We start from the raw sequence: 22,980 nt of genomic DNA, 5'->3' as shown, positions 1-22,980 counted from the left end.
AAAATGAGTGGAATTTCTGCTTGCAAGTAACTGGAATCTGATTTTGCCCTGATATTCCTTAGCCTATTTGCGCACTTTGAATCATAACATTGAACCACCTGGATTGTTCCCTCGTAAAAAATAACCTGGAGTTGTATTTTTGCTTCATTGACAGTTTTTAAGTCGCCTAGTTCACGTTGGTCGTTTCTTTTTCTACTGCTGAAGCGCTCCGATCTGTATCCCAGCTGTTATTGCATCATATATGGGACTCTAAACTGTGCTCCACATAATCCGTCACTGTCCTGCTCACAAAGTGTGTTCTTCACAACGCTGTTACATGAATTTGAAAGTTTGTTTTCACCATTTTGTACTATGACATGTCAATCCCACTGCTGCCTGCAGAGGGAGCTCCAGGCCAATTAAAAAACCCTAACCAGCCCAGTCTCATGTCGTACTGTCTTCTTTTTTTCTTTTTTTTACCAATTTTAAAATATGATTACTGTGGTACCCAAAAGAATGTTTTGAAGCTGCAATTATGCTTGATAGAGTTCACTTTAAATGAAAAACTGAAACCACTGATATTCCATTTCTCAGCCTTGCATTCGGTTTAATGAATGTCACTTGTGGCACGTATGCTTTCAAGGATTAATACACAGTCACACTACTTTATCCCATCTCCCTCCGCAAATGCCGAGCGGTTGGCTTTTTGATCAGATTCCCTTCTCGTTCCCGGCTGTAGAGCGGGGTATCTCGGAAGCCTTTAACCCCGGCGCCGCGCCGAGTTAATCGCTAAAACAGTCCCAATCCTCCGCGGGGGCTCACCGTGTGTCGCCCCTTTGTCCCCAGTACAGTACAGGCTTCAACCTCGCACCATTTAAATGTTAATCTCTCCATGGGCTTTGGAAGTCCTCCATTCACCTTCATTATCTGCATGCGAGAGAGCGAGAGAGAGAAAGAGAGAGGGGGCTTTGGCTGCGCTCACCCCCTGCCTTCGCTTTAATTACCTTCAGTACATGAACCCTGCCGCCCCACCACCCCCCCTCCGCCGTAGGAGACGCTTGGAGAGGCTTATCCGGTAGCCACCAATAACAGCCGCATGTCCCTGCCCTAATCCAGTTTATTTGAATATTAAAGATTATCGTACCGAGGCTTGTTTATTGTTAAAACAACCAGGCTTTTAATGATCAGTACCGGGTGACTGGGTTAAACGCCGACAGCAGGCCACAGGGTCGGGTTACCCCCCTCCTCTCAAACTGCCGGGGCATTTACATTTGACCAAACTGGGGGCCTATTGTGATGCGCTGGAATCTACACCATCTGGTCAAAGTCAGTCAAGGATGTGGGGGCAATTACAGGAGCGATCTTGCGTGGCGGTCCGGGGGAGTGCGACCATCTCTGCAATCGTCCAAATGATTTGAAGTGATGTAGCATTTTTATCATTTTGAAGATGACCTGTTGGGTTATGCACATTCTGACAGGTCGTGCCTCGTCTCCTCTGGGTTTATAACGTACTATAAAAGCTGCTTTACAGTTTGTTTGTTTTGGGTTGTCTATATTTTAGTATTGAGTGTAATGTTGCAGTCATTCCGTTTTGTTAAGACGTTCAAGATGTAATTGTAATGTGACATGTTGTGCACTGTGACCTGGATATTGATGCTAAAACATGTTATCTCATCGAAATATTGGAGAGAATACTTGCAATTGGACATATTCTTTTACTTTGCAGGTAAATTCGAAAAGCTCCTCTATACCACTAGAGAGAGCCAATGCGCCATGATGTTCACGTTTCACCATCTTGATTTTTAACACCACAGAACTGAATTAACCCATTACAAAGCGGAATGCTTCCTGCCATGTTAAAAGCCGAGTTAAGTCAATGACAAAAGTAAAGCAATCCAACATTCTAAACTATGTCCTTTACTCTTCGATTATTTTGATTTTTTTGACTTCTTTTTTTGTTTTGTTGCTGTAGCTTCTTCTTTGCTGTCCCGTAGTTGGCGTCCCACCACAAAGGGAGGAGATTAAAAGTCCTCTCACTGTGGGGCAGAGCAGAGGGGCAGTGCGAGGCATTACACAAGAGTCTTACAATAATCAGGTGTTGGGTTTAACCTGAAGAGGCTGGACGCTGCCACACACTCCCGTGGCCCTTCGTTCACCTCTGCACTTCTAAACTGGAGCAAATGCTTTAAGTGCAGTAGCTCCAGCTCTTTCCCACCTCTTATGCTGTAGAAAGAAGTTATACATAGATTCTATTGGTAAAAAATCTACACTGGAAACACCACAATTATTTATCAGAGGGCGTATATCATCCAAAAGTGATATTTTCATGTGCTTAAGTGGGTGCAGGGGAGATGCTAAAAGGCCACAGGTGTAACTTATTTACATATCAGATTTGCGCCGCTATTAATATGCAGTTTCTTACGTGTTAAATAAAGTGTGATGCGCTACAAAAAATAACATGTGATCATTGTAAATAGCACTTGCAATGTAGCACCTGGCTTAATAAGTCAGGCCCATAGTTTTAATTTATCATCACAGCTCACCAAAGGAGGAAGCACGCCTTCTGCTGGCATGTTGCATAAATACATTTTTAGAACATCTATAAACCTATGGGTATTTTCTCAACACTTACATTATGTATAAGTTAATCTTAATCAAAAATACCATGCCTGAGGTGTTTAAAGTAGTTGTATAAACTGGAATAACACAATGCAACCTTTAAAATTAGAAGTTTAAACATTTGTGGAACAAAACGAGGAAAAAAGCAAACATTCCTTTGTAACATTAATGATTTCAGACGTGGAATGGGTCTAAAAAACTAGACACATTCCACGTCTAGTTTTTTAACTCAATTTGCAACAAACTACAAGACATTTTTCTAATTACTTATTAGTATTTTCAAACATGTTTGTAGAGGTCTTACAGTATTGGCGTAGGTCACATAGATATGTGCTTGTTGGTTGTGGCAATCATTACATTTTCAATTGGATTGCAATTCAATCCTTCGGCTCTCGTATAAAGCAGCAGCTTTGAAACTTTCTTCTAATTCTTCAGATGCAGTAATCCAAAGAATGTGTTGCTGCAAACTGGCATGTAATGATCAAACTTGGCCATTTATTGCATTAATTCCTGCCATATTCTCACATCATATTTTTGGAAAATAAAATTTTTCTCTCCAACATTGAATGAGAGCCTTTAATTTTTAGCCATTTTCTGTTTTCCTCACCCAAGGAGCCTTTTCTTTGCATGTATATTGCAGGGCTTTGTGGTCACAGATGCTGAATGTGTAGATGCTGAATGTGGACAAGCAATATTGTGTCATATTTTGTGAAATTATAATAATTATAATCTTAACTTCAACTTCAATCTTTACACTAAAAGTTAAAACATGTTTATTTATTTACATTTCTTTAAATTTAAATATTTTTTGTCGTAAACATACGGCATTTCTTTTCCCAGTCCATGAACATATGCAACACCCCACTCCAAATGTCTTGGGATAATCTTGACCAACATTGTGAAACTTTGCGGTAATAAATGTTTTCGAATGCGCACTTTTCACGCGGACCTTTCGTTGCGTTGCATCATCTGGCAGCAGCATCGGTCACTACTCTTTGGTCCATCTCTCAGACCTCTAGGATCCTTTTATGTGCACCTCTCACGTAGAGCTCGTTGGATTGAAGAATAAAGGGCTCAGGATGGAGCTGGTGTTGCTTAGTAACAGGAAGTTTAAAGATTTAAGTTGCAGCTGCAAAGTGACAAAGGCTGTTGATGGCTGCTGTGGTGGTGACATGTCTTCATAAATCCAGGAGCTTTGTCCTTTGTATTTAACCCCTTTGGTAAGATGGTGCCAAATCAGCATGCATATTGTTACTTACTGTAGTGAAATTTGTAGTGAAATGTAACGGTGCAATAGAGGGTATGCAGATTATATTTCTGTTTAAATATAAATATAAATGGAAACTCAAATCGAGGGACAAATCAAAGAAATGTTCACAGCATGCAAGATGCCCTTCGGAGTCAGTGCAGTCAGTAAGTTAAATACAATGTTTGGAATACCAAGTAAAAGGAAATTTGTTCATGGGTTGCCCCCGTCCCTGTGTTAATTTGTACAAAAGCTGCTAACCTTGTGTTGTAGACCTCTGTGATCAAGTTCTGAAACATGAAATTCATGTCTTTGTTTAGCTGTTCTTATTGAACTCTTCTCTGCCAACTTCTGGATGTGTAAAATGTGTGCTGTCTATATATTTAGAAGAGTTTGATTGAGGGCTGTTGGGCTGGGGCGCCCACTGCAGGCAGCATTGGAAATGAAAAAAACATTCTGAATGGGTCTGTGTGATGACTTATGGACTTTGAAAACGTGAAGCGCAATGCAATGTAGGTCCAAAATTGGGTAATATATGCTGCCAAAGAAGAACCAGCCTTAGGATTATTTAAACGTGCATGAATGAAGTGAAATGACTACTTTATTACAAGGCAAGGCATGTTTATTTACTACACAAGGCAACTCGATGTGCCCAACACTGCTATGAGTACAAAAAAGGAGGTGTTCTGCATGGTATGTTCCCTTTAATTCAAATCGATTTATTTATATTCCCTCGTCACAGCTTCAGGGGTTCCCAGAAAGACAGATGACCAAAAAGCAATCCAGCCATTAAACACAGAAACAAGATTCTCAATCTCTGCTGGGAAAACTCTTCGTCTTCTCATTTTACATTACCCTTCAGATCAATAATTGGAGTCAGCCTAGTAGTGAACAAGTGAGCTGACATTGAGTGAGTGGTCAGTTCCAGGAAGCACCCGTCAGTCAGGGCGCATCTCCATCTTGTATCTCCCCGCTTCAGACATGTTTGATACCAGCCTGCCCCCGGCCACATTCCTCTCACTGGAGCCGGCCCGGCTTCAGGCATAAAAAAAAGGGCCTTTTCTTGGTCACCATAGAGTCCTGGCCTCAGGAGGGGGTGAGGACAGAGTGAGAGACAAAGATAGTGGGTTGGACAAAAGAGAGAGGAAGTAGGGGCCAAGAGAGAAGAGCTGGATTTCGACCTGAGCGTTGTGGACACCTGGCAAGAGCACGCAGTTGCAACAGTGGTGTGATGCATCGAAGCAAATGAGGAAAAAACAGAAATGGGAGCAAGTTTAGCTCAACATTAAGTTCCCCGGGGCTGAAGGGATCTAGGGTCAGTTCGACCTCCATTTTGGGGCGTCGAACGGTTCATTTTTGGCTGTGGAAACACCAGAAAAACGTTCCGTCCCTTTCCTGTCGAAATGGGGCTACTGCAAAGTAGTATGGGGGGGAGGAAATAGAAATAAAGTGAGGGAGTTGCTGAGAGAGGAGGAGAGCTTCTTACAGAGCGCGAGAGCTTAACGGCGGAGGACAGCAAAGAATATGCGCATCGACTTAAAGTGTGAGGCCGGTTTGATTCAGTGGGTTTTGTGTCCCGGAGGTAGAGAGGGATTAGGAGAGATCTGAACAGCTTTCCCAGATCACTGTCTGAACTGTTCGAGAGCACCTCCATGATCGGCGAAAGCAGAAGCCGAACAAGTCTTGGGTCTAAAAGATGGTGTTCAGCCGCACTTTGATCAACTACGAAAGAGTTGGGGTTTTTTTTCTTTCTTTACATCGCGGTTCAAACAATCCATCATTCCAGCTACTGTTTTCGCGGCCTCCTAAATCCACCCATGTCCGATCAGCCCCCCCCCCCACCCACACACACACTCTAAACGCGAGGTACATGTGGTCCGAATTAAGCAGGCTCACTCGTTCGTTCCCGTCTTGTACAACTTTTCACCGTTCGTCGCGATCAGCAGAAAGTTCAGGAAATAAGGCGAAGGTTAATGACGGAGAGGGCTGAGCTCAGCAGACGCAGAGCCAGAATGAAACCCAAGAGTTTTGGAAAGTGTAATGAGAGGACCGGGATGGCTGCCAGAGAAGGGAAGCTCGTAACACTCGGGTTGTCGGGTTTGAGTCATGTTTCCGTCTTCGCTCAAATGTAAAAAGGCGCCTGATCATATATATAAAAAAAAAAGCAAATGGCGAAGTCGATATGAGTATATAAATACAGCATAGGGAAAAAAACGCTTGTAGATCTTTTTCCAGCACCGTTCAGCTCAGAGAGTCCTCAGTCAGTTCAGGGATATGTTCGAAAGAAGACACTTTAGAGGAGTGATTTCACCCGGCTGGCTCCGAATCAAGCTCCTCTGAATAAAACATACCCCATACTTGTCTCCGTTCACTCTGCTCTATGTTACACCTCCACCTTCTCCAAATGGGGAGTTGGAGCTTAAGACTCTCATGGATTAGCTGCAGCGGCTAGTGCTTAAGCCTTAACCGCCCCCATGATCTCAATTAAAATCATGCCTTCAGCGAGGTTTTTTTTCACACCCACCATGTTTTTTAGAAAGCCTGCGCAACACGTCAGAAAGTGATTAGCGGCGTATAGGGCTGCAACTAACGCCCATTATGTTAATTAATGAATTTATAGATTATTTTCACGATTAATCGGTCAATTAACTTTTTGCTGTCTTTTTGTTGCTTTTAGGGTTCAAGTAGGTTGATCAGACATACATGAAGTCTGATCTTAGTTCTTGCAACACTGTTTTTTTTGGTCGGTGTCTTGAGTTGGGAGCAGCCTTGCCTCACAACCAGAAGGTCCGTGGTTCAATCAACCTGAAATATGCGCAATAGGTTAAAACCCGAGTGGCATTGAAGGATGGGATCAAATGCAGTGGACACATTTAACAAAGTATAAATAAGCTTGCCTTAACAGCGCTAGTGTTAAGCCGCACTGTTGGCCTGAGCTGGTTCGAGTAAGTCTAAACGTTTCCTCGTCTCTCTCGTTGGCAGATGATCCAGTTGACCAGCGCACTTGCCTTATCTGTGGAGACCGCGCCACCGGCCTGCACTATGGCATCATCTCCTGTGAGGGCTGCAAGGGCTTCTTCAAGCGCAGCATCTGCAACAAGCGCGTGTACCGCTGCAGCCGGGACAAGAACTGCGAGATGTCCCGCAAGCAACGCAACCGCTGCCAGTACTGCCGCCTGCTCAAGTGCCTGCAGATGGGGATGAACCGCAAAGGTACAGGACCTGGAGCTATTCTCCATAAAGATAGCACTTTATGGAGCACCTAAAACTACAGTCTAACTCTTGATTATTAAATTATTTTAAGTAGGGTAGACTAAACTAACATGTATGCTTAGTAGTACATTGGCAATTATTATATGTTCAATATCTATTAAACCATAGAAAATGTATCATTTTCTAGATATAAATATATAGTAATGTTGAGATTATTTTTAGTGTTAATATGAAGTACTTTCAAGTACACTCTGCTAATGCTTGAATACTCCCAGAGTGCAGCACCCCTGGCTGGGACATATTAATGTTAATGAAGCTAATGCTCCCTCCATAAAGGTGACGTTGCTAAAGTCAAATGATGCCCTCTAGTGGGGAAATAGTTGAGACAATTCTCGTTGTCTTGGAGCGCTGATGTTATGCTCCTGAATTTGCTCCCACAAATACTGTGGATTTTAAAGAGCGCTGTAGCCCTCTAGTGGCTATGTGGAGAATTGAATGAGACTTCCATAATTTATGATGCTTTTTCCTTCATCTCAGTATGCTGTTTCTAAAATTCTGCAAATTGTTTTACACCTTTTGTTAAACAAGCAACCAACATTGGATGATTTATTTATTTTATTTTGTAAAATTGCTGCAAATTAATTTTTTAGCCCCTAGGTTGAGCAATGACCAAAATGTAGGAGTCAAATGAACTGTTCTCTAAACTGTATCTTGTGTTTGTTATTTAGCCATCAGGGAGGATGGCATGCCGGGAGGGAGAAACAAAAGCATCGGGCCCGTTCAGGTAAAGGTTCATTTTAATAACCCTTGATCCTGGTGTTTGTTGCTGACAGGTTTTATATACACCCAATAAATGAACACTGCAATTTGGGGAAGAAATATTACTAAAATGATGGGGGGGTTCTGTGTTTTGCTGCGGGTGATCAGGAATATGGCAAAAGAGAAGTTAGCCCTGGCATTTGCTGCACCACCGTACACTCGCACAAACACAATACGTGCAAAGCTGCCATCTTGTCTTCCAGTGCAGTCCGCACGCACACACGGTTAGAAAAATGTTTGACACCAGGCTAAGCGCCCTTCAGTAAATGGACCCGATAATGAGGCTGATCTGTCGTTGATATGGAGCAAAATGCTTTTCATTCCCCGCTTAATGCAGGGAATGAATAGATAGCGATGAAAGTGCCGTGACCTTAGTCAGCGATGCAAACCACATATATTTTCTGGTATGCTAATGCGTTTCTAAATAGCCTTTGTCTGCCTTTTTTATTGTGTTAGGATTTGGAAATTGTCGTCGTGCCTCTCGGCTTTCTGCAAGCAACCAACCAACGCATACCTGTTTGCTTGCTTTATTTTTTTTGTACCTTTTGTCTCTGACTTGGTGCATTGTGTGGGGATGTCCTTGCTCCGATAGCTGTTTGATATCTTGATGGAGGGCAGAGGTGTGTGAACATCTTTTGAGTGGGGAAAAAGTGCTCAGATTGGTGTTGGTAGCAGGAAAAAGTCACTGAAACGCTAAATTGATTAAGTCTTGCGTTTGTTTTATGATTAATATTGTTATTTTATTTGAAAAAAAAACTGATTATTCTTGCTCCATCACTGTCGCATCTTGGTGAAATATTAATATTTTTGAACCTTTTATGAGGCAGTGGCTTCTCAATATGACTGCACTCCAACAGAGAAGGCCACTACACATCAAGAGCTTTCAAACACAATTATACGAAAAATTAAAGAAGTCAGCATTTCACTAACCACAAATGTAGTGTGTCTCTTTCGTCCACACTCCCTGGCTTTGTTTTGTGTTTTTGTCTTCTCTGGTTGTCGTTTTTTTGAGGGATTGGAAGTGAAGAGTAGTAAGTGTTTTGCTTTCGAGTGAAGGTTTCTAGACCATGCAATCTTTCAAAACGTCGTGTAATCCTCTGTGTGCCGTGTACCAGAGTGTGGGCTTACGATATAGTAAAAGCGGGAGTATATATACAGGAGTATAAAAACATACTCTAATGACACAAAAGACCTGATACATTTTTGATGAGAATATAAACGGTCGTTAGCATGTAGCATGATGCCAACATGGAGCGTTATGTTAGCATTCTCCGTTATTTATGTATTTATGGGCTGTTGAACCACTTTGCTCCTATCCTTGCCTCTGTATCTTACTTTGTAGAAAACTATATTCATAATTCAGCATTTGTTAAAGTAGTTTTGGAGTAGAACATTTAGATCTTTCTCCGATTTGTTTTCCCCCTCAACTGCTTCAAACATGACCATATATGGGCAGTTCCAGAGATGCCACCTGTATCTATATAGCGGTCAGAAGATGAGACTGTTCCAACTCGGACAAATAGACTGCGATTTTGTTGATTTGTGTTTGTGTTTTTAGATCACAGAGGAGGAGATCGAGCGGATCATGTCAGGGCAGGAGTTCAAGGAAGAGGCCCCGGACCTGCCCTGGGGTAACAACGGCGACAGTGACCACAGCTCTCCCAGTAACGGAGCGTCGGAGGGGAACCAGCCTTCGCCTGCCTCTACTCTGTCATCCAAGTGAGTAGTCTTTTTTTTGACTATTGAGAGGCAAGTTAATGTGCCAAGTGCATATGACAGGTTTTAAGGCTTTTGAAAATATGACTTGGATGACATCTGCTGTAAGTAATAATTATCATTTTATTTCCGTGAAGCTGCATTTAAATGAAGAAAAGTCATTGTTATTGGAGTTTTTAAGCTACTGACAGGAAGTGACAGAGGGAAGTTTTGATTCACTCGTTTTCCATTGACATAACATGGTCGGCACGGCAACAGTTTAAATTGTTTGCCTTCATCTATATCACTTCCTTGCAGTGTCCGATAAGAAAGTGAAACTAACTAAAGGAAGCTGGGGAAAATATTTAGCAAAATATAATTGTGTTAACTATGTTTTAGCAAAAATGTAGCGAAACATCTGGCCTTTAAATCTATGCTGTTATTAATTTTGTATATGGATTTTATTTAGGTGAATGTAATATTCGATAGTCATTTACCCGTAAAATATGGATAATTCAAAATACAACAAATGCTCAAAAAGGATAGATATGTTTAAAATGAATTCAACTAAATTCTGAGCCGCTGTTTCTTCTCCATAAGTAAGTCATTAAATCAAGAATTGAAGTAGAAGATGCTCCAGCACAAGAACGACTTTTTTTCAACAAAAAAAAGAAAGTGGGGAAAATGAAGAATGTTATGTAGAAATATACACCAATTGCCTCCAACTCTGAGCCAAAACTCACGCCCCCAGCCATCATCTGTATTGTCAATGTATCAAATACAAGTTGCACAGTGCAGTGGCTTCATTAGCAACGTAAACTTTTTAACCTCTTCTGAACGCCTTAACCGAGCACATTTTCTCCAGTTTGGCTTTACCCAAATCTAAAAGCTTCTCGACTTGTGACTTTTCAGTCTATAGGCTAGTGTAACACCTCATTTGAATGCTAAGACCTACAAAACTCTTGAAAGGAGAAAAAGAGATTCTCCATGAGTTTCATTGTGTAAAATAAAGGTCAAATAAAAAAAGTACCGTCATTTTTTTGTTGACACATTTCTCTTTTTTTTTCTTTTTTTTAAAGTGTTTTGTTGTTTTTTTCGTCTTTTTTTTCTTTTTTCATTGTTTTTGTTTTGCTTTTTTTGTCACGTTTTTGTTGTGTTTTCGTCACATTTTTATTATGCTTTTGTTGCTTTATTGTTTCACGTTTTTGTCGCTCTTTTGTGGCTTTTTTGTTGCATTTTCATCACTCTTTAGTCAAGTTTTTGTCGCTTGTTTATTGTGTTGTCGTTGCTTTTCCAGCACTTTTTTGTCGCTCTTTTGTCACTTTTATCCTCGTTTTTTGGAGAAAATGTGCTTGGTTCAGGTGGGAGTTAAGAGGTTGAAAGTCGTATCATATGCAAACATTAATTGTATTGAATGAAAACGACAATTTTAATATTCTCCTTTATACCACAAATATTAAGGTACTGTATGTACGACATGTAACTCTTCTCTCAAAAGCTCATGCTCCTGGACCCATTTTTAAAATGTGAGCTGTGGACTGAAGCTTAAATCAATTGCCAGTTTATTCATGAAACTTGCTCAGAAATTCCAATCAATATGATCATTCTCCAAACTCGCCCAGCCCTTGTTTGCAAACGAACAGAAAATGCCCTGGAAAGTCTAAACCACGATCAACAAAGGAACCAAAAGATCTTTAAATTTTAACTCTGCTCATTAGTAACACAATGGGTCGGCCATGACAGTCTTCTGCCCCGTTCCCATCCGAGCGAGTCCTTCGTTAAAGCATTCATCAGGCATTCAAAAAACCTCCTGAATGCGCAGCTCCTCGCGGCCGATGCCGCACATGTAACAATCTCGCCGCATTATCTCCTGCTTTTTGCTACAGAGACACGCTTTTTGTCTATCTGCTCTCATCAAGGACGAACATTGTCTCGTTGGCTTGGCGGCATATATTTTTGCTAATTCATATAAACACAAGGCTTATCTGAGACGTCTCGCTGCCTGATTGCCGCTCGGATCGGGGGGTGGGGGGGGTTTGTCTTATCGGATGAAATCTCAACAGAAATGAACAGCAGTAACAGAATGCCGGGCGTCTTAGAGTACACTGGTATGTCATGGCTGGTTCAGGATGAATGCCGTTTTGTCTAGGGCCTAATGTACATAAATAGTTTTTGAGAAAAAGAACAAGTCTTTAGTATTTCTCCCATGGAAAGGTTGCTCACATTTCTGCTCGAGTTATTCAGCACAAAGTGGGAAAAGTTTGTTTAATGGCTCACAGAAAACACTAAAATCACTGTTAGGAATGATAACATATGACATGACAAGTTATAGCGAGACGATATAGTTTTGCTTAACCATATACACATATTTGTAATTGGTTTACGTTCACACAATTGTGTTCCAATAATTAAGTATGTAAAGTAATCTTACAAGGCAAACTATTAACATTGACAACTATAAATCAGGGTTTCCAGAGGTCATTAAAAGTCACTCAATTTGACACAAAAAGCATTCAATCGGAAACTGTTTTTTTCTCCGCGGTGACCGAACCCACTCAATGCCATTGCTCAACTATTCTTTCTCTGTGCTTTTGTCAAATCACAAACAACTATTGTCTAAAACAGTGGTTCTGAACCTTTTGGAGCCGCGACCCCATTATAACGGGTAAAGGGCTTTGTGACCCCCGCCCGGGTCACACCGTGAGAAATATGAACATTAGCCTGCATATTGGATTTTCAATGAGCCAAAAGACAAATTTCTGCTCTCTGGAACAGACAATAAAGTTCTATTCTATTCTATTCTACTCTATAATATTTTTATTTATTTTTTAAGATAAAAAAACAAATGGCTGAAATTAAATTCATCAAACTACGAACAAATAATGGCAAATAACGTGCTGAAAGACAAATGTCTGCTCTCTGGAACAGACAATAAAGCTCTATTCTATTCTATTCTATTCTATTCTATTCTATTCTATTCTATTCTATTCTATTCTATTCCACAATTTTAAAAAACAAAGATAAAAAACAAATGGCTGAAATTAAATTCATCAAACTACGAACAAATAATGGCACTCTGGTAAAATAGCAAACACATGCTACAACATGCTACAACAGATTATATGCTAATGAAAATATGTCTATTTTATCTAAATGATCTGGTGACCCCCCAAATTTATCTGGCAACCCCCAGGTTGAGAACCACTGGTCTAAAACAATATCAAAATTCCCCCTCTTTCCTCTGTTTGATTGAATGAATTGCATATGTGGCATTAAAATGGCATTTAAAAAAAAATAGCATGTAGACATTAACATGGCAATACATTTGACTTGCTGCCACCTGTAGAAACCCTGTTAATGTCCAACCTATTATGTACGAGGGTGGAGTTACTACGCTTCATGTCTCACTGTTGGAAACACACTACAGTTGAAACTGACAGGGTTTCTGCAGGGCATTAACAAGCATTAAAAGTCATTCAATGAAAAATGCCAAAATGGTGGCCTTTTAAAAGTCATTCAAACTGGCATTAGAGCTACATTTCTTCGGAAATATAATGTTGACAGAACCCGCAACAATGTCATTGCTCAACTGATTTTACGGCATACATTTGTCAAAAACACAAAAACTAAGGTCTAAAATTAATTCAGCCGCAGTTCTTACTGCAATGACGCTGACTCTTACACAAGCTTTTCCTCAGATTTGCATGTCCAATTTAGATTTAAATAGCAACATTTCCCATCGTTCCCCTGTTTGATTAAATGTTTACAAATCTTCTTTCTTTCTTTTTCTTTGCATTTGTATTTAGGGATTAAAAAGCATTAAATCGGACTTGCTGGCACCTGTAGATACCGCGATGGATGTATTTTATGTGATATTTGGAAAAAGATTGTGTCACTTTAGGGCAACCAGGTTAATCGCAATCGAAATCACAAGTTGCAATTGGCAAAAGGTATTTCCAAAAAACCCTGTTATCTTGACCTCGACCAACACATTAAAAAATGTCTGTTATTCTTGAATTTGTTGTTTTCTCAAAAGGTAATTGCTGGGTATGTTTTATCAGAATCGATTGATGTAATCAGTTCTAATTTATTAAGCTGTGCATCCCTCCGTCATGTCCTGTTAACCTTTGGCCCGCCCTCATCCTCTCTCTGTCTTTTCCCCTCTCTCCTTCCGTTCCAGTCGCTCGGTGGAGATGAACGGCTACACCGCGGCTCTCAGGGACCAGTACATAAACACGTCGATGCCCGCTCACTACCAGCTGATCCCCCACCTGTTCAGCTACGCGGCTCAGTCCGGTCTGCTGGCCCCTCAGCCCCGCAACGGCGTGTACCCCCAGTCACACTCTCTGGTTGTCCAGCTGGTGGCAGCAGAGGACCTCAGCCCCCTGGCCACACCCATGCTCATTGAGGACGGGTCAGTAGATCAATTCACACATAAATGCTGCTTTAAATTGAATAAAAAGTATCAGAATCAGTATAGTTTTTTTTTTTGTGACTTTTTTTCTGTTAATTTAGTATGTTTTAGGCACTACATGTAATCTTTTTTCCCTCCACTATATTATAGACTCAGATAATGAGGAAAAAATATGTTGCAACTATTTGTAAAGCATTTGTATCATTTTCATGAACACGCAATCTAGTTTAAAGCACTTCTGTGACAGTGACCCTGAAAAGTGACCCCGTCAGTTGTCAAATAAACTCATCCCTGTTTGTGGAAATGTGTTTGAAAAGTTAGCATTGAGTCTGAACTGCAACTAACAATTGGATTTACTTCTTTTCCTCTTTCTTTGTCTGTAAATACAGGTGTAGGTGCTAGGGCTGTCACAATAATTACTATATCAACTTATCGTTCAATAAATGACAGATAAACTATATATTTTTGGGCTTGATGTTTATAGTATGTACATTTATTAGCATTTCCCCATTTGGTTTGGTACTCCTGCATTTTTAAGCCTAGGACACACTAGAGCAGTGTTTATCGACCAGGGGTACGGGGAACTATTTCAGCTTGAAAAGGAAGGTGATATTGAATACTATTTTAGCATAATTTTGAAAGGAAAAGATATATTTTTTCAGTAAAAATGTATATTTTTGAGATAATTTTAGGTTTATTTAGAACACGCAACATTGTCTTTTGAAATTCAATTGTCAAAAAATTGTCAAATTCAAACATTTTAATGAAAACATCATTCAAATTATTATTATTATTATTATTATTTTTTTTTATTTTTTTTTTTTGTGTGTGTAAGGTCATCTGGTCAGCCAGAGTACCACCTAAAAGGATTGTACCACCAGTGTGACAGACTATATTGTGAAATTGTCATCTGCTCCATAATGGTATATAAAAAAAAAATAAAGCAAACAAAATGTGGTAATATTGGCAAGTTAAACTGCCATTTATTATTCCCATAGTCTTATTTTATAATGAATGAATGAAGTAATATTTTTATTCGGACCATAAGAAAAAACAAAATTTATATAATCTGCCACAAGTGAAAAAAGGAGGACAGCACATGAAAATAAAGTTTAGAAAAAAAAGTTTATAGTTGTGAGTATTTTACATTGTAGTGAGTGACCCAGCGGCTGTGTTAGTGGTCATTAATGGCACCTTCACTTTCCATCGCAATTTTTTGTTTTCACCGCTGTGGTTTTCACTGCTGTCAGACCCTCTCACCAGAAAACCTACAAAACAATTGATCCTGGAGCATTGTAGAGATCACTGTGATAGAAAGTAAAGGCGCCATGCTGACCACTCATACAGCCGCTGGGTCACTACAATGTAAAATACTCATAAATGTGAACTCCGCATGAAAAGTTGCATAATGTACCTTTAACCTCACAATGAGCTGTCCCACCTGCCGGCGTCATGTTGTGCTCCTCTGAGTTTTCTTCACTCTTAGGCCTTCAGTTGAAATGCATTGCTGCCTCTCGGCCTAGTTGTCTTCATAAATGAGTGTTTGTTTACAATTAGGGCTGGCATGATAATTACTATTTCAACTCATCGTTCAATAAATGATACATTTTTGGGCTCAGTATTTTTCGTTTCTGCATTTATTTGCATTTTATGTCACATTTTTGTAATTTGTAACGTATGTTTGTCTCTTTTTGCTTGGTTGTACTACATCGTATTTCATGTTAATTATGGGATAATTATGGGATATTTTGAGATTAAGTACTTTTCAAACAAAGTTTTACTGTCATTTTATGGCATTAAAAGGTCTTAAAATATTGTTTATTGTGATATTTTCATGGCTCAATATATCGAACTTCAGATTCAGTGATCGTGAGGCCTATTCACAATCGACACCATCTGGTTAATTAAAGGTCAAATAAAATCTGCAAAAGTCTGTCTGAAGTATCTTTACGTTTTAGGTTCTTTTTAGGTTTCTCTCGTGTATACTCACAGCTTTTTATGTGCACAAAACAGTTTGGCATCTTCCTCACCCGCAGTCATGGTGCTGTCGTTGCAGGTATAAGGTGACCCAGGTGGAGCTGTTTGCCCTGCTGTGCCGTCTGGCCGATGAGCTTCTGTTCCGTCAGATCTCATGGATCAAGAAGCTGCCGTTCTTCTGCGAGCTGTCCATCGAGGACTACACCTGCCTGCTGAGCTCCACCTGGCAGGAGCTGATCCTTCTGTCCTGCCTCACCATCTACAGTGCTCAGATCTTTGGAGACCTGGCCGACGTCACCGCCAAATACACTCCGTCGGACGAGGAGCTGCAGGGGTGAGAGTCACATAACTGACGACACAATTAAAAGAAAAAAGTTGGTTCAAGAGAATATAGTGTCATGAATTTAAATCTACGAAGGCAAGGCAGGGCAAGTTTATTTGTAGAGCACAATTCATACACAAGGCAATTCAAAGTGCTTCACAGTTAAAGCAGCATAAAATATAAGAAAAACAAATACAATCAATAAAAAACATCAACATATAACTAATCAATTACAGTAAGAGGCAAGAGTGTAGATAAAATTCTTTCAGTTATATGCATTTTTAAGTCTTGTTTGGATTCGCTCTGTCTTGAGAACTATTTTAAGTCTTGTTTTGACTCGCTCTGTCTTGAGCACTATTTCACTCTGTCTTGAGCACTATTTCACTCTGTCTTGAGCACTATTTCACTCTGTCTTGAGCACTATAGGTGAGACACTGTCATATATATATTTAATAAATTCTAGATTACACACATAAATATGAGGAAAAAATAGAGTGCAATTTTTGTTTAATAAAATGCTTTAATGGGTATAAATTGCCAATATTTTTCGATCCAAATATTATAAATGGACACATTGAAGATTTTTTTTTGTCTTATTGTTTATTGCAATGTCCATTACATATAATTTTAAATTCAAAATGAAGAAATAAAAAATATTAAAAGTGTTAAAATATTCACTGTATTGTTTCCAAATCAACAGTCTAAATTCAGAGTGTAAAATTCACAGTAGAAAATAATTCACCCTTCAAATATTCAATATTTGAAAAATCAAGCCCTTCAATTCAACTGTAGAAATTCAGAGAGTGAAATTTGCAGTGAAAATTCACACAGAACATCCTGGACACTGCGGCCTGAGCAACCGATCCAGAGTCGAGTCAAACTTTGGATCAGCAAATAGGGCAAGGGACCAATCAAAAGTCTTAGATTTGACTCGTCAACTCCTGTTTACTCTGCTATAAGTCCTGCCCACAAAAGACACAAACCAATTGGAAATATCCTGTTTCTCGGCTCTCAGTCATACAGGAACGATTGCTCATGACCTTTGGATTTTCATCTACATTTAATATGGTGAATTTATGTATTTTAATTGTTTTATTGCAAATTTTACACTGTTATTTTTCAACACATCCAATTCAACAGTATAAATTCACAGTCAATATTGTGCATATATATATATATATATATATATATATATATATATATATATATATATATATATATATATATATATATATATATAGGTTTTTCATTTTCTTCCCTATGTATGGGTCCATGTTTAAATTTGTGGGTTTATTTTGTCGACATATTAGTTAAAAAGAATGAATTTGAAAATATCTTTAGTAAATGAATAAACTATAATCCATCTATCCATCCATTTTCTTCCACTTGTCCATTGCCGGGTCGTTGGTCGGCAACCATCCGGGCGCTCAAACCCCTCCACCACGTTAAAGTGCCGGTTCAAGGAGAAGAGGAGCTATAATGTAAAATTCTTTAATTTTTGTGGTTCAAAGTTTAATAAATCAGGTCTGGAAGTAGATATCGAAAAATCCCTCTGCGCAAACCTAAAAATTGAAGAGAGTTTTGTTTTAAAGAAGAGAAAGATTTACAGCAGTGTTGCTCTTACCTCACAACAACAACAAGGTCTGGGTTAGATTCCTGGACCCTGTAGACCTTTCCCTTTTAGAGTTTGAATGCCTGATATGAAAACACTTACTTTAGAATGCACTCCAGAGCCAAGACTATATAAGAGATTCTGATTGTCATGAGGACTTTTCATGTTACATAAATGTCAAGTAACAAACAAAAAATAATAAGATAACATTGCCCTCTCTTGCTAACTTGTGTAACAGTAAATATGTACAGTTTATCCTTTTTTTTTTTTGTCATGGAAATACCAAGAAATTGCGAAATGTATTCCTATAAATACACATGTTCGAGTGCAGCCAAATTGACTCATTCATTTTGCCTGTATCGTGGTTAGCAAAACATGTCGGTGTTTACCTGATTTGGCTTCTTCATTTCCTATTCCTAAATGTTATTATCAAAATTACTGCTGTGTAGTTTAGCTCTATTCAACCTGGTTAATTAAAGGCCAGAATACTGGGAACATTTTATTAAATAATAGAATAAACTCTAGATTTATCCACTGGAGCTCAGCCAACATATCCTCCTTTTCTCTCGCAAAGGCCTGACTGTGAACTTTAAAGTTTAACTAAAGTATTATGATTGGATTTGGGCCAAGGAAGTGGTCCGTGAACAGGGAGGACTCCACAGGACAGTGCAGGGGCCAGCACCGTCCCGCGCTTAGACAGAGGAGCATATTCGAGATCTAAATCACGCCGAAATGATCTGCCCCTCGGACACATGTTAGACTAATATACAGCGCTGTTGTTTTAAGAGCACAGTAGGAGTGCGTGTCCTGATTTACAGTGGCAAAGTTTGTTGATACTGTTGAGCATAAAGATTAGAGAGTTGATGAAGGGGAATTAGGAGCGGTGGGACGGGCAGCCAAAATATTTACTCAAATGAGAGTAATTTCTCAAGAAATGTATTTGGTGATAATGCCACTTAAATACTGCGTAAGTGTTAGGGTTACCATGAGTGTAAAAATCTGATTTATGTTCATTGTGGTGGCAAAGCAGTGTCGACAAGACAACTAAAAATGTGACATTTCCAATTTTCCATATTAAAGTCTATGCCTTTTTCTTTTCTAGTAAAGGGATAAAATGTGTGTTGCCTTTCAGTATTTTCTTCAGGAGTGTGTGTATAAATAAACACTAAGTTCTTCTACTCACTCCTTTTCGAATTTGTAGTTGAAAGTCAAGGGATTTGTTAGTTGTTGTAATCTTGAAATTTGAAATAAATAATAATTTGACAGACATTTGTGGACAAGACCTCTGAGCCGTGAACTATCAGGCTGGTTGCTGCTGCTGTTTCCATTGCTGTGACAGAAATATGCTCTGAAATATGTTCTGAAATATGCTTAAAGTCATCCCTGTGAATATATGTGATGCTAGAAATGTGTTATTGAAGTTAAAGGTGCTTAATGGAACTTTTTATTTGAAAAAAATATATATTTATACTTATATTCAAGTATAACTTGAATTTGCTCTTCTCCCTGCTCCTCTTCATTCAAGCTTCAAATGACTTAGCAGTTTTATTGTACATATTTTAATGTCACCTTTGAATGAAATAAACAAATAATTGAAAACAAGTAAATGAAAAAAATGAAACTGAGAAATGCACGGGATGGTAATGGTGCCTCTCTGCTAAATTATGGAAAGAGAGTTGAGGGCTGCACAAAATTGCTTGGCTGATCAGGCTGTTGTTTGGGGATTTCACAATATCAGCCATCATCCGATCTAGCACCAATAAAAGCCGATATCTCTGGGACCAAATATGATAGAGACTTCTCGTTTTTTGCATTGGGAAGAGTGAAATGAAGGTAAAACCGTCCTCCAACAACTTCCGAGGACTCGGGGGAACAGAGAAACATTGCAATGAAAATTGATTAGCTACAACTTTCACAAAGTCAGTATGGACATGCTGTATTTTTGATAGGCGCACAAAACGCCAGCAGAGTGCTAATGCTAATGGCAGCATGCTAATGCTAACGGCAGCTAATCAACGCTGGGACAGAAACTATGATTGAATCACCTTAAGTAATAGAATAAAATCGGTTAAGTATTTGTTTTACAGGATTATAGATCAGACATTTAGAAAAATCGGCCAAAAATATCGGCCATGCATATCAGCATCGGCCAATAAAAATCCAAAAGCATCGGCCTTAGGAAAACCCATATCGGTCGACCTCTAGTCTGCATTAGTGTGCGTATTTGACCTTTTAGTTTCCCAGCAGCTGTATGGGTGCTAAGCCTGGCACGGCGCCTTTACTTTCCATCCCAGTGGCCTCACTCCAGGATTGATTGTTTTAAGGGTTTCTTGTAGGTTTTCTCTGCTCTTGGAAATTGTTCCAAAAATTGTTTTTGCATTAAAAGTTCATTAATGCACCTTTTAAGAATGAACTACTAATTTAAGAGTTATTGAGCATTCAGCAAACCCTAAAAGACATAATTCATAAAAAAAAATAGTGTCAAGAAAACTGTAGTAAGTTTCAAATGCCAAGATAGAAAATGTCCTGGCAGAATATGATTAACTTCTTTTCTATATTGATACAAAAATGAAATATTAGTTAAGTATAAAGTTCTGTGCCTCAAAGCTATTCTTAGCAGTTACTCACCTCTGGGACGTGATCATAAAGATGTTTGCTTAGCACTTTTGACAGATGGCCTCCCTAACTTCTGCCTTGGTCAGTGAAGCAGATCAACTTTGGGGATTTTAAGACTTGCCATCTTGCAGATTTCCTATGTGAAACTGTGGAGGATTAACCTGACTTGGTTTTTAATTTTGAAAGCAGTGATTTATTTGTCCATAAGATGTCTACATGCCGTATATTAACCGCTGTGAACTCCTTTTAGCTTCAGCGAAGACGGCATGGAGGTAATGGAGCGCCTGATCTATCTGTACCGCAAGTTCCACCAGCTGAAGATCAGTAATGAGGAGTATGCCTGCATGAAAGCCATCAATTTTCTCAATCAGGGTAAGAAAAACGTGTGCAAACTTTCCCACGAGGCATTAGCAAAGCATTACAATTGTACACATTTTAAGGAGTGTTACCACTGAATACTTGTCTTTTTGAATAAAGCATTGAAGTTTTAACGGCACAACTTGGGCTGTCACGATAATCACTATATCGACTTATCGTTCAATAAATAACAGATAAACGATATATTTTTGGGCTGGATGTTTATCGTCTGTACATTTCTTAGCATTGCCCCCCTATTTTTTCTTTATTGCAGCTTGTGTGGTATTTTAAGATGTGATGATGCACTTTTTACTGTTATTTTTATGCCTGAAGAGCTGACAGTATCTAGTATCATCAAAGTCAATAGTACAGTTTATCGCGACACTTTCCTGCCACAATATATCGGACTTCAAATTTGTTATCGTGACAGGCCAACTTACAACTTTCATGATCCAGCTTTTTTGGTTTGATTTATTTCCTGCTGGAAGTGCTCTCAACACCATCTGAACCAAGATCGACTAAAACCAACATGGTCTAAATCTTATGTCTGCTTATCAAAAAAGGCCTTGTATATTTCTAAAATGTCTGCTTTTTCCGCCCCGGTGCAGATATACGCGGGTTGTCCAACGTGTCCCAGCTGGAGCAGTTGAACAAGCGTTACTGGTACGTGTGCCAGGACTACACCGAGTACAAGTACCCGCACCAGCCCAAACGCTTCCCTGAAATCATGATGTGTCTGCCCGAGATCCGCTGCATCGCCGGTAAGTCACAGTGCTACTCTGGATTACGTTGATGAATCATTCTGGGCAGAGGAGGAGAAGCTTTGGGACTTCAGATATGCCCTCACTGCTTCAGGGATCGTGATCCAGTCAGACGTTCAAGACGATTAGTTTCATCCACTGCTCCCGTTACAAATCCTCAACTTTCTTAGCGAATTTGTAACTCAAATCTTCCATCTGATTTTTTTTTTTTATGTGACTGTTATGTTTTGTAGACAGTATGTTGCACTGTAGAGTCAATTATTAGTTCAATTAATTTAACCAACTGGATAATCTTGACTTAAATGCTGCTCCATTGTTTGATTAAATCAGAAGTTAGTAGATTTCTGTGTGACTGGAAATTCATCAAAAACACCTGTGCTCTCTATTGTTTTATCGTCGACTAGAATATGATTGAGGCTTTGTAAGAATTTCCATTGATCGCTGTCAGACTGCTCAACAAAAGGCACTGGTAGATTGAAGGAATACACTGACCTTGAATTGTTATGTTGGACTTTACAATAAAAAATGAAAACTGTGTAACATTGATTGAAGTTGCATTCGAGTAGCTGCCATTGCCAAGGCTTAACCTTCTGTCGTATGCAAATTTCCACTCAAAACATCTTCAAAGTAGAGAAACTTTGATACTTTGAGAAACGCTTCTGCTCCAAGGAAATCCTCATTCTAACAGTGAGTTTTGTGTTGATTTTCAGGCAAGCTGGTGAATGTCCCACTGGAACAGCTCCCCCTGTTGTTCAAAGCAGTATTGCACTCCTGCAAATCCAGCCTGAACAACTACAAGAGCGCCCAGTCGCCCGGCGTGACCACTGTCCCGGGAAACTAATCCCATCCTCCCCCAGCCCCCCACCCCATCCCGCCCTGCCCTGCCCCGCCCCATCCCACGACAGACCGAACAAATGAGGGCCTGGTCTCCCCTCTTTGTGAATGTGACAAGCAGCTGTAGTTTGTTTTTTGTAACTTGTTTCTTTATATATTTATTACACGACAGAGCTGAATGTATGCTGATTTACACTGTGCACATGCTTCTGTACAAAAGAGATGCTCGTAGATGCATTGCTCTTTGGGGTTTACATCACCTGGTTCGCTGAACATGTCAGTGTGTTGCCATAGTTAGAGCTAGACTTAAAAGAAGATTATATAGATTATTTTATCCCGTCGGGCGGACAGACGTGCGACAAGTGTTTTGAGACTACCTCAGGAAGTTGTTTCTATTTTGGTTTTCTTTTTCTTAATCGAAGAGTGGCCCAGTCTGAAACCCAAACGCCTGCGGATGCTCCTGCACCTCAATCACTGAACGAACTGTTGGAGTGATTTGTTACAAATCAGTGTCTA

General features: G+C 39.5%; 1 protein-coding gene across 1 annotated transcript in view; it reads left to right on the top strand.

The window, feature by feature from the left end:
* nr6a1a (nuclear receptor subfamily 6, group A, member 1a) overlaps nucleotides 1–22,560 on the top strand; it is a 29,867-nt gene extending 7,307 nt beyond the window's left edge. Inside the window, exons 2-9 of the mRNA XM_079568285.1 lie at nucleotides 6,827–7,057; nucleotides 7,786–7,841; nucleotides 9,435–9,595; nucleotides 13,752–13,985; nucleotides 16,042–16,296; nucleotides 20,763–20,884; nucleotides 21,478–21,630; nucleotides 22,341–22,560. Coding sequence (XP_079424411.1) covers nucleotides 6,827–7,057; nucleotides 7,786–7,841; nucleotides 9,435–9,595; nucleotides 13,752–13,985; nucleotides 16,042–16,296; nucleotides 20,763–20,884; nucleotides 21,478–21,630; nucleotides 22,341–22,471 — 1,343 coding nt within the window. The 3' untranslated portion in view covers nucleotides 22,472–22,560. The remainder of the gene's footprint in view (nucleotides 1–6,826; nucleotides 7,058–7,785; nucleotides 7,842–9,434; nucleotides 9,596–13,751; nucleotides 13,986–16,041; nucleotides 16,297–20,762; nucleotides 20,885–21,477; nucleotides 21,631–22,340) is intronic.
* The last annotated feature ends 420 nt before the right edge of the window (nucleotides 22,561–22,980 follow it).

The sequence above is a fragment of the Gobius niger genome, assembly GCF_951799975.1.
Source record: "Gobius niger genome assembly, chromosome: 1".
Lineage (NCBI taxonomy): Eukaryota > Metazoa > Chordata > Actinopteri > Gobiiformes > Gobiidae > Gobius > Gobius niger.
This window is presented reverse-complemented; position numbering and strand designations above follow the sequence as displayed.